Source organism: Lethenteron reissneri, chromosome 5 (genome assembly GCF_015708825.2).
Source record: "Lethenteron reissneri isolate LAM-NWPU_2019-01 chromosome 5, ASM1570882v1, whole genome shotgun sequence".
Taxonomy (NCBI): domain Eukaryota; kingdom Metazoa; phylum Chordata; class Hyperoartia; order Petromyzontiformes; family Petromyzontidae; genus Lethenteron; species Lethenteron reissneri.
Genome location: NC_083783.1, coordinates 5,448,454 through 5,459,723, shown reverse-complemented (window position 1 = coordinate 5,459,723; position 11,270 = coordinate 5,448,454). Strand labels below are relative to the sequence as shown.

At 66.9% G+C, this 11,270-nt stretch overlaps 1 protein-coding gene across 1 annotated transcript; it reads right to left on the bottom strand.

Moving 5' to 3' along the window:
• Positions 1-3,385: 3,385 nt before the first annotated feature.
• On the bottom strand, positions 3,386-9,625 carry LOC133352890 (AT-rich interactive domain-containing protein 1B-like). The gene is given in 13 exon segments (XM_061568885.1): positions 3,386-3,564; positions 3,617-3,806; positions 3,808-4,031; positions 4,034-4,109; positions 4,111-4,488; positions 4,490-5,265; positions 5,268-5,354; positions 5,587-5,788; positions 6,566-6,696; positions 7,339-7,431; positions 7,463-7,553; positions 7,676-8,278; positions 9,395-9,625. Coding segments are annotated over 13 exon segments (3,066 nt in total). The 5' UTR covers positions 9,431-9,625.
• Positions 9,626-11,270: the final 1,645 nt, after the last annotated feature.

Sequence of the window (11,270 nt, the reverse complement as noted above, 5' to 3'; positions counted from 1 at the left end):
ATTATTTTTTTCATTCATTTTAATTTTCGTGATTTTATTGGTATTTTTTGTATCTACACGACTTCACCGAAAGAACCATAGAATAAGAATTCCTGCAGTCACGAAAGTTTCAAGTCAAAATCACCCCACTGCACGCGACCTGCCGGTCAATCCGACTGTGGTGTCCTCAGGGTGGGGGAGCGATTCAATAAAACCGCACCAAATCTTTCCCACCGCCACGCCCCGCGAGATCAAACCGGCGACCTCTGACACCGCTGGGTGGACAGAGGCTTTGGCGTGGGGAGGGGGGGGGGGGGGATTTGAGATGTCTGCCCCATTGTTGCAACTGCAGCGTCGGGAGATGGAACTGAACCAGCGAGACCTCTGGATGGCCAGTCCTGTACGCGGACCATCGCACCATGGCGGGGGTTTTTTTTTTCTCTCTCTCCAAGCACCGAGGTCTCCTCCCAATCGAAGCCAAAGACGACATCGACAATCGGCCAAACATCCCAGCACGGGGCCTTCCTGAAAGCACGTCTTGAGACTCGTTAAGACATTATTAGTATTATTGTTGATCAGGCCAGCAGCGGAGACAGGGCGGTTTACATGAGACCCAATAATGGCCCAACTCTGGACCAGGGCTGACCCAGGTCTGACCCAGGGCTGACCCAGGGCTGACCCAGGGCTGGACCAGGGCTGACTCAGGGTTGACCCAGGGTTGACCCAGGGCTGACCCAGGGCTGACCCAGGGCTGACTCAGGGTTGACCCAGGGCTGACCCAGGGCTGACCCAGGGCTGACCCAGGGCTGGCCCAGGGCTGACCCAGGACTGACCCAGGTCTGACCCAGGGCTGACCCAGGGCTGACCCAGGGCTGGACCAGGTCTGGACCAGGTCTGACCCAGGTCTGACCCAGGGCTGGACCAGGGCTGGACCAGGTCTGGACCAGGTCTGACCCAGGTCTGACCCAGGTCTGACCCAGGGCTGGACCAGGGCTGGACCAGGGCTCACCCAGGGCTCACCCAGGGCTCACCCAGGTCTGACCCAGGGCTGGACCAGGGCTGGACCAGGGCTCACCCAGGGCTCACCCAGGGCTCACCCAGGGCTCACCCAGGGCTCACCCAGGTCTGGATCAGGGCTGACCCAGGGCTCACCCAGGTCTGGACCAGGGCTAGACCAGGGCTAGACCAGGGCTCACCCAGGGCTCACCCAGGGCTCACCCAGGGCTCACCCAGGGCTGGGCCAGGGCTGACCCAGGGATGACCCAGGGCTGGACCAGGTCTGACCCAGGGCTGACCCAGGGCTGACCCAGGGCTGGACCAGGTCTGGACCAGGGCTGACCCAGGGCTGGACCAGGTCTCACCCAGGGCTGACCCAGGTCTGACCCAGGGCTGGACCAGGGCTGACCCAGGTCTGACCCAGGTCTGACCCAAGGCTGGACCCAGGGCTGACTTGGAAGAGACGCGGGTGATGAGGGTGGAGAGTCCGGGTCACAACTGGACGTGTAGAAAGCGGTTCATGTACATTTATTTTTACCATGGGGGGGGGGGGGGGCGGGGGAGGGGGGACATACAGTATAAAGATTCATAAAGAATAAATGGCACGGGGTGGCAGGGGCGAGGGGCGGGGGGTCACCTCGCCGTGGGCAGAATGTACACGGGGGGGGGGGGGGGGGGGAGGGGGGGGGGCTGGGGGAGCGAGCTGTTGGGCAATACAAAGATGCGGAGGACTCTGGCGCCAAGCAGCGGTGCCCTCTCGCGTCGCTCCTCAAGTCTTCCCGCGAGGGGGGCGGCTGGCGCGGCAGGAGGAGTCGCTCGCTGGCTGGACGCAGGAGGGAGGCTGTACACTGGCACGGGGGAACCCCGCCCCTCCCCCCACCATTAAGCACTGGGGATGATGGTGGGGGGGTGGGGGGTGGGTGGGTGGGGGGAGCAGTCCTCACAACTCTAGCTACAATTGCTTCCTTCTAGAAGGGGGGGGGGGGCGGGTTTATAAAACAAAATGAAAAGTACGATAATAATTATAAACGGACGTGAAATAAAATACACGCAGTAATAATAACGATAGCAGTAATAATGATAAGGGGGGCGCGGTGGGGAGGGGGGGGGGTAGGCAATGTACAGGTATGTACAGCGAGCACGCCGCGCCCGGCACGCGAGTGGGGGGCAGGTGGTGGTGGTGATGGTGGGGGGGGGCGACGGATGACGGTGGGCGGGAACGGGGCCCGGTGGCCCAGCTTACGCGCCAACAACCATAATTATAATAATAACGATAACCGTCACCGTCGCCACCGCCGCCGCCGCGGGTCGCGATTATAAATCCACGGCCTCGCCGCGGGCTGCCGGGCGGTTTGCAGCTCTCCACGTCCTCGCGGCCTGGCACTGGGCGCTCTCCCAAGTTCCACCGTAACAAAGCTGACCGGCGATGCACCGGGTCCCACTGCTGTCCACGGCACGGTCACCACCACCACCACGCGCGCCTCCACGCACGCACGCGGAATCACCCCCCACCCCCGAACGCGCTTAGACAAAGGCAGAAATGCACGCACAGTCATCCGCACACACGCACACACGCACACACGCACACATATAAACATTCACTCTTTCACACACACGCAGTCACCCACCCTCACGCAGGTCGGCAGGCTCGGGGCTCCGAGCGGCCACTTTCACGCACAGGGCAGCGTCCTCTGGGCCCCAGACCACGGGCAGCGCGTGCGCGCAAGTACGCGCGCACACACGCACGCACACGCGCACGCACGCACGCACGCGTCGCACACACGCGTCGCACAACCTCAACTCTGCCACGTCAATAATAATTAAATACACGTCTCCTGGGCCGGTACCAAACGCAGGGCTCGGCGCTAGCGACGAGGAGGAGGAGTACCGATTGGCTGGCGCTTTGGGCACCGCGCGGCCGCAGGGCAGGGGGCGCCCCGGGGTGGGTGGGGGGGCGCCGGTGTTTCAGTTTCGTTCCTTGTTCGGGGCTTTTAAAACGGCAACCCGGCTGGACCTGGGTGATGAACACTCGGCGCACGCGCAAAGTGCCCTCCATCCCACTGCCGCCCGCCGGCCCGCCCGCCCGCCCGGCACGGCGCCTCGAACGTCCGCCGCTTCTCAGGAGTGCGCGGGAGATCCGGTCCCCTCCTAGGTTTCCGGGCCGGGCCTTGCCAGCGGAAGGCGGCGGCGTTGGACTCGACGATCGGGAAAAATAAAAACCAACAAACTAAGACGCGGAGGAAAATAACGGGCCAGGGCAGCGCGGAGAGGAGGCCGGCCGTTAGCCGACGCCACGGGGCCCCCCCCCCCCCCCGAGCGAACCACACGGGGACACGGGGCCCGGCCGAGGGCGGGCGGCGGGGGACACGGGGTGGGGCGGGCCGCGCGTAGCAGGGGGGGCGGGCGGGGGTCACGTGTGGCCCAGCACGTAAAGCACGTCGGCCACGACGGGGAGATGTAGGGGTTGAGGATGTGCGACAATGGCGAGGTCCAGCAGCCGGCCCTCGTACAGCACAAACTCGGCGCGGCACCCGTCCAGCCTGGCCAGCGCCAGCAGCACGCCGGCGGCACGCCGCAGCATGTCCCACGCTGGGCGGCTCCAGCGAGGCGGCCGCCCCGCCCCCTCCGCCCCCGCCGCCGCCCTGCTGCTGCGCCTGCTGCTGCTGCTGCGTCTGCTGCGTCTGCTGCTGCGTCTGCTGCAGCGCAGCCATCAGCCCGTCCTCGAGGAAGCACACGAGGCTGCCCACGGTGCCCTTGTGCCGCGCCACGGCGCGGGCCGGCACGCCGTCGGCGCCGCCGCCCTGCACGAGGCTGGCGAGCAGCGCCACGCATCATCTCGCGGCACACCGGGTTGCGCCGCTCGGCCACGAAGCGCACCAGCGCGCTCAGGAGGCACTCGAGCCGCGAGAAGGGCGGCGTCGCGAGGATGAGGTCCACGTTGCCCTCCTGCACGCCGAGCTTCGACAGCGTCTCCAGCGCGAGCCGCTGCGGCGAGAGCACGGCGCACGGCGCCAGCGACGGGAAGGGGTCGCGCGCCTCGGCCGCCGGGCACACGGCCAGTGCAGGAGGCCGTCGAGCATCGGCAGGCAGACGCTCTCGGCGTAGAGCGACAGGTCGAGGCGGCCCGCGATGTTGTGCGAGCGTCACCAGCGCGTTCTCGCGCAGCGTCTCCACGCACTCCAGCAGCCACTCCTCCTGCCAGGCGGCAGGCACCACGGACGCCGGGGCCCACGCCCCCCACCCCCCCACGCGTCGCCCCCGCCGCACGGCCTCCGCTCCGTCCTGCCGGCGCCGTCGGCGGGCTCGGCGCGCGGCGCCGTCGCCGTCGTCCGCCGTCCGGCCGTTCTCGGCCTTCGTCGCCGCCGGTTCCTCCCGCTCCTCCTTCGGCCCCCGCCTCGCCGGCGGCCGCGGGGCGGCGATGCGTCCCCCCCCGCTTCTGTCGCCAGAGGCGTCCGGCGGGGGGCGCCGGCACTGGCGCAGCGGCGGCCGGCGGTCGGGGTGGACGTGGCACAAGCAGCACGAGGCGGCCCAGGATGACCAGCAGGCCCGGGTGGCGCGCCATCTCGGCGTCGTTGCCCGGCACGAAGGACAGGCTGCGCACGATGTTGGAGACGCAGGCGCAGCGCCCCACCAGCGACTCCTGCCAGGGACGCGTGCGGCTCAGCGGCGCCTCGTCGCGGCCCTGCGGCTCGTCCTCCAGCATCTGCTGCCGCTTCCGCTGCTGGCCCAGCTGCTGCCGCTGGCCCCGCTGCGCCGTCTCCCGCCTGCTGGAGGCCGACGGCCTGCGGTCCGCGTCGTTCCCGGCCCTCGCCGCCGGCTTGGGGCTGCCCCCGGGCGAGGGCCGGCGCCGTCCGGCGAGCCCGGCGCCGGTTCGCCGCCCCCGGCCGCTCGCTCCGCCGCTTCCTCGCCGCCCGTGCCGTTCCGCACGGGCGGCGCGTCGCCCCCTCCCGCCCGCCGGCTCCCCGTCCGCGCGCGCGCCGTTGCTCTCGCCGTTGGGCCGCGCGCCCTCCACGGGCCCGTTCTGCTGCCGCTGCTGCTGCGCCGGTCGCTGCTGCTGCTGCTGCTGCTGCTCATGCTGCTGCGGTGACTGTTGCGGTTGCCGCGGCGGCGCCGGGCTCCTGGGCCGCTCGTCCCGGCGCTCGAAGTGCGTCTGGATGTGGCACGTGGTGTCGCCGCCGCCCACCCGCCAGTGCCGCAGGCCGCTGTCGAACTCCCGCGGCTGGCCCAGGCGGGCCGAGCGGTCCAGCACGTAGGCCCCGTCCGCGTCCTCCAGAGCCAGCGCCAGCGGCGCCGGTCGAAGCGGCTCGCCTGCTTGCGCTTGCGCTCGGCGGACGGCCCCGGCGGCCGGCGGGGGGCGGGCCCCCCCGTCGCGCGGCCCGCTCGTTGGCGTTTGCCCTCGCGGCAACGGCGCCGTCACCGCCTGCGTCGTCGTTGACATCGTCGTCGGGAGGGCCGGCGGGCAGGCCTCGTCATCCTCCCTTCCTCCTCCTCCTCGTCCTCCTCGTCCTCCTGCTCCTCCTGCTCCTCCTGCTCCTCCTCGTCCCAACCCGGGTCCTCCTCTCCCTCTCCCTCCTCTCCCTCCTCTCCCTCCTCCTCGTCGTCGTCGTCGACCCAGTGGGGCCCAGGCGGCCGCGTGCTCCTCCGCGTCCTGCGCGGCGCCGTCCTCGCCGCTCCTCCCCTCATCCTCCTCCTCGTCGTCGTCGTCGTCGTCGTAAGCGGCGCGACCCCCGATCTCGCACTCGCGCAGGATGCCGAAGATGTGGATGAGGCAGCGGCGCAGGTACTCGACGAGGAGCTCCAGCAGGCCGGGCAGCTGGGCAGCGGCAGCACCGTCATCATTCGTCACAACCACCATCATCATCATCATTGTCATCACCACCACGGTCACCGTCATCATTATCATTACCATTGTTATCATTGTCATCGTCATCATGCTCACCATCATCATGATCACCATCACCATTATCATCAACATTATCAGGTGAAGGGTAGTGCAGTGCAGGGTGGTGGTGCAGTGCAGGGTAGTGTAGTGCCGTGCGGTGCAGTGCAGGGTGGTATAAAGCAGGGTGGTGGTGCAGTGCAGGGTGGTGTAGTGCCGTGCGGTGCAGTGCAGGGTGGTATAAAGCAGGGGGTGGTGCGGCGTGCGTGCGTGCAGTGCAGGGTGGTATAAAGCAGGGTGGTGGTGTAGTGCAGGGTGGTGTAGTGCCGTGCGGTGCAGTGCAGGGTGGTATAAAGCAGGGTGGTGGTGTAGTGCCGTGCGGTGCAGTGCAGGGTGGTATAAAGCAGGGGGTGGTGTAGTGCAGGGTGGTGTAGTGCCGTGCGGTGCAGTGCAGGGTGGTATAAAGCAGGGTGGTGTGGTGTAGTGCAGGGTGGTGTAGTGCCGTGCGGTGCAGTGCAGGGTGGTATAAAGCAGGGTGGTGGTGTAGTGCCGTGCGGTGCAGTGCAGGGTGGTATAAAGCAGGGTGGTGGTGTAGTGCAGGGTGGTGTAGTGCCGTGCGGTGCAGTGCAGGGTGGTATAAAGCAGGGTGGTGGTGTAGTGCCGTGCGGTGCAGTGCGGCTCGCAGGGTGGTGCGGAGCAGCAGGGCAGCACCTGCGAGAGGCTGAAGCTGGCGACGGTGGCGTCGTCGTGCAGCAGCACGTTGATGGAGTCCAGTGCCCAGCTGCTCTCCGCCAGCAGGCCCGACTTGAGCGACATCATCACCCGCCACGCCTCCGGGGTGCCTGCTCCCACAGCCACGTCGCCAGCGGTGAGTGCCGGCGAGCGGCGAGTCGTGGCGAGCGGTGGCGAGAAGCTGGGAGCGATTGTGAACGGTGGCGAGGGGTGGTGAGCATTGGCGAGCGATGTGCGGTGGCGAGCGATGTGCGGTGGCGAGCGATGTGCGGTGGCGAGCGATGTGCGGTGTCGAGCGGTGGCGAGCGATGTGCGGTGGCGAGCGATGTGCGGTGGCGAGAGCGAGGAGCGATGTGCGGTGGTGAACGGTGGCGAGTATTGGCGAGCGATGGCGAGCGATGTGCGGTGGCGAGCGATGTGCGGTGGCGAGAGGCGGGGAGCGATGCGGGTGGTGAACGGTGGCGAGTATTGGCGAGCGATGGCGAGCGATGTGCGGTGGCGAGCGATGTGCGGTGGCGAGAGGCGGGGAGCGATGCGCGGTGGTGAACGGTGGCGAGTATTGGCGAGCGATGGCGAGCGATGTGCGGTGGCGAGCGATGTGCGGTGGCGAGAGGCGGGGAGCGATGCGCGGTGGTGAACGGTGGCGAGTATTGGCGAGCGATGGCGAGCGATGTGCGGTGGCGAGAGGGGGGAGCGATGTGCGGTGGCGAGCGGTGGCGCCTGGAGAGCGGCGCTGCGCGTGCCCTGCTCACCCACGTCCTTGGCGGTGAGGCGGCGGCGCGCCTTCACGGCCGCCTGCGTCGCCTCCACGCATCCCGGGGGAAGGGGGGGTCCTTGCGCGGGGGGGCAGCAGAGCGAGCGGCGCGGGGGGCCCGCCCCCCGGCAGCTGCGACGCCGGCACGGGGGGCCCCACCTTCTGCATCCGCACGCCGCCGGCGGAGAGGTACGGCGGCTTGCTCGGAGACACCTACGGGCGGCGGCACGGAGACGCGCGGTCGGTCACGGTCGCGACGGTGCCGGCGCCGCGTCGAGCCGGGGCGTGGGGAGGGGCGGCCGCCGTGCGGCCCGCGCGACGGCGCCGCCACCTACCTGCGGGTATCCGGCGGGGCCGGCCGTGCGGTACTGAGGCCTCTGGCCGGGCGTCGCGTGGCCGTGGGGCTGCGGCGCCGGCGTCGCCGGTACGGCGCGGGCCTCTGCGCGTAGTGCCACTCGCCCGGCGCCCGCGGGCCCGGCGGCTCCCCCGCGGGGGCCCCCCCCGTCCTCGCCCGCGCCGCGGCCGCCCCCCGCCGCCCCGGGTACGGCGGGGCCTGCGAGGAGGGCGGCTCGGGTAGGGGGGGTACGCGCGTCCCCGGGGCCGCCCGTCGGCCCCCCCCCCGGCGCGCGCCGGCCCCCAGCCCGGTTGCCCCCCGCCGACCCCTGCGCCGGGGGGGCCCGAGTCGGCGCCCACGATGGCCTGGGGGGCTTGCGGGGGCGCGCGGTCGGGCGGCGCGTAGCCGAAGGGGAACTGGCTGGCGGGGGCCGGGGCGTGCGTGGGGGGCGGCCGGCGGTCCCCGTAGGCCCCCGCGGCCCCCGGCACGGGGTAGCCCGCGTAGGGGTCGGAGGGCGGCTGGGCGGGTAGGCCAGGCCGTAGGCCTCGCTCTCGTGCCGCTTGGCCGGCGGGCCGTACATGCCCTCCATGGGTCGCTTATAGTTCTGCGAGACGGAGAGACGGAGAGAAGCAAGCGAGTCAGGGAGACGCACGGGGAGACGAGGAGTTACGGTGACTGGGGCGCCACGGAGGCGAGATGTTAGCTACCTCGCCTGGAGGTCGTGGGTTCGATCCAGACCTGACACTTGTACATTTGTAGTTTGCATATTCTCCCCGTGGTAACGTGAATTTTTCTCCGGGTCCTCTGGTTTTTCTCTCAAAATTTAGAATGAACGTACGTTTAGAGTATTTGGCCGCTCTAAATTTCCACGTGAAAAACCACTTCGTTGAGAAAAATAAGCTCACAGCTCAGTGGCCCTTACCTGGTAAATAAAAATATTTAATTTTAACCGAGAGACGCTGCTGAGCCGCTTTACTATCGCCGTCATCATCTCACACCGCGGAAGATGGCCAGCCTTCATGCGGCCCACTCTGTTAAGTGAGAAATCACGACGAATGCGATCAACGCTGCGACGGAACATCGATCATCGATCTCTGGTCTCCAGAGCAACAAAAACACGCACACGCACGTGGCGTGGCCACGGGAAGCAGCAGCACCCGGACGCTCGCCTCATTTGGCGAGTGTCGCTGTGGCGAGACCCGCGGGGTGGGGGGGGAAAGCGTGCGATCATCACGAGGCCCCAAACATCGTGGGAGAGAACGCGTTGCGATTCAACGGGAACGCGAGGCCGAGCCGGTGAGATGGCGACGCCGTGGGCGGCGTGGCAGCGCTTGTGCCAGGGACGACACCGTCACCAACGCTGCAGCGGCCAATCAGCTGCCGGATAAAACCCCATGAAAACATGGCCACCGCGACATCGTCGCTTGGTGAGCTTCAGCCGTCTGGGACGTGGTGAGTATATTTAGGTTGATAATGTTTATTATATTTATGAATAAACGGTGTCATGAATTAACGGTTGAATCTTTTTAAATCTGACATTGTCCATCGACCACCCTAAGATCTGCCATCCGCCACCTCCCGCTAAACCCGGGAGTGTACCAGTTGTGCCAGGCCTTGCCGTGCCAGGCCTAGCCGTGCCGGGTCTCGCCGTGCCGGGCCTAATCGTGTCGGGCTTAACCGTGTCGCGTTGGGCTAGGGCTGCGCGTGATCGGTGCGTTACCGGCTGTGGCTGCGGCTGCTGCTGCTGCTGGTACATTGCGTGCTGGCCGGGGGGGGGTAGGGCGGCTGGCCCTGGTGGGGGCCCTGCCCCGGGTACGGCTGTCCGTAGTTGTCGTGCCTGAACGGAGTAAACACAGCGTGCCACGGCAGTTTTTTCACACTCGTCAGCGGTCGTCAGTAACGCCACCACAGCCGCCACGGCAGCCGTGGCCGCGCCGGCGGCGGCGGCGGCACCAGCGGAGTGTATGAATAAATAACCCGGCATGCATGTTTAATGAGGTCCGACCGGAACGCCACGACCAACTCACGCACAGCAGCCGGACAGGGTAAGTGGAACCAAGGGGCCTCGAGGGACCCTCAAGAAGGCCTCTCTTCCGCTCCCAAACCCCTCCTCTCCTCTATCTCCTCGCTCTCCATCCCTCACTCCCGTTCCTCTCTCTCTCTCTCCTCTGACCCTCCCTCTCGCACCATCCCTCTCTCCCCGCCTTCTCTCCATTCTTCCTCCCTATAATTTGTTTTTATCTCGCCATCGAACAAAAGGCGGTCACTGCATGGCGCGCTTTCAGATGCGCTTCGGCGGCCGTCTGGAACGCTCTTGCGACATTTAGGAAGCAACTTGAGCTATGCGCTTTTAAATCTAGCTTGAAAACTAATTTCTTTAGAACTGCTTTTGGTTTGTTGTCCTTACGCATGCACCTCCGATTCAACATACTTACATACATACATGGATGTTGAACTTCTTTCGTGCTAATCACTCCTCGCTATCACTATCCTCCACGGTTCTGACGACAAGGCCTCCTCCACTCTCGTTCGCTCTCCCCGTGGGGCCCCCAGCTACCCGTGCCCCTGCGGACCGCCAGGCTGTGGCCTCACCTGGGCTGGGGGGGCCCGCGCCCCCGGGGGAGTAATCCCGGGGTCCGCCACGGACGGCGGGACGAGCGGGTTTACCGGGCCCACTCCGGCCTCCACCGACAGCGCGTGTTCTGCCTGACCGCACAAAGACAAAGTTCCCCGTGTAACCATACAGACCGGTGGGGGGCAAGAGTAGCTGCTGGGGAAAGTGCTAGTTAGCGAGCAGCACCTAAGAAGGCCGGCACGGCACACCCGTGAGGGGGTCTGGGTGTGGCAAACATCCCCAGTTAACCTGGGGACCGGTTCAGATCATCGTCACCGATATTCGCCACGAGAGGGAAGTGAACTCGGCACGCCGGGTTCGTGAACCACCGCGCCACCGCTCCCCACCACAGGGGATACAAAGACAAAGGTCCCCCTCTTAAAGCCTTCACGCAGACTGCCGGGGCCAAGTGCGTGAGCGAGCAGCACCTACGAAGGCCGTAGACGGCACACGAGGGGGGGGGGGGGGGGGGGGTGGTTGGGCAGCGCGAGAAGCGAACCGACTCTCGCGTGAACCGCGACGTCCAATCGCGACGAAGCGGTGCCAGGTGGCATCGTGATCGGTGAGTGTGGGGCGGCGGCGGCGGCGGGGGGGAAACCTCACCGGCGGTCGTAGCCCGGCGCGTAGGGGTACGGGTGCCTCTGGCTCATGCTGCCCAGGCGGCCAGACCCGTGGGAGGCCCCCGGCCGTAGGGGTCGGGAGGCAGCCGGGCCGACGGCCCTGGGAGCCGTACGGGTCGGGCACGGGGACCGCTGGGAGTGGCGACGGACATGGAGGGGGGGGGGGGGTGGGGGGGAGCACGCTTGTTAATCACGACAGTTTGCCGCACAGAGAGCCAGAGGGCGCTGCATAGACAGGGCTAAACACAGAGAGATATACAGAGATAAACACGCACAGCATACACACAGAGAACACGCTACATACAGAGAACTGCACACAGAGAACACGCTACATACAGAGAACACGCTACATACAGATAACA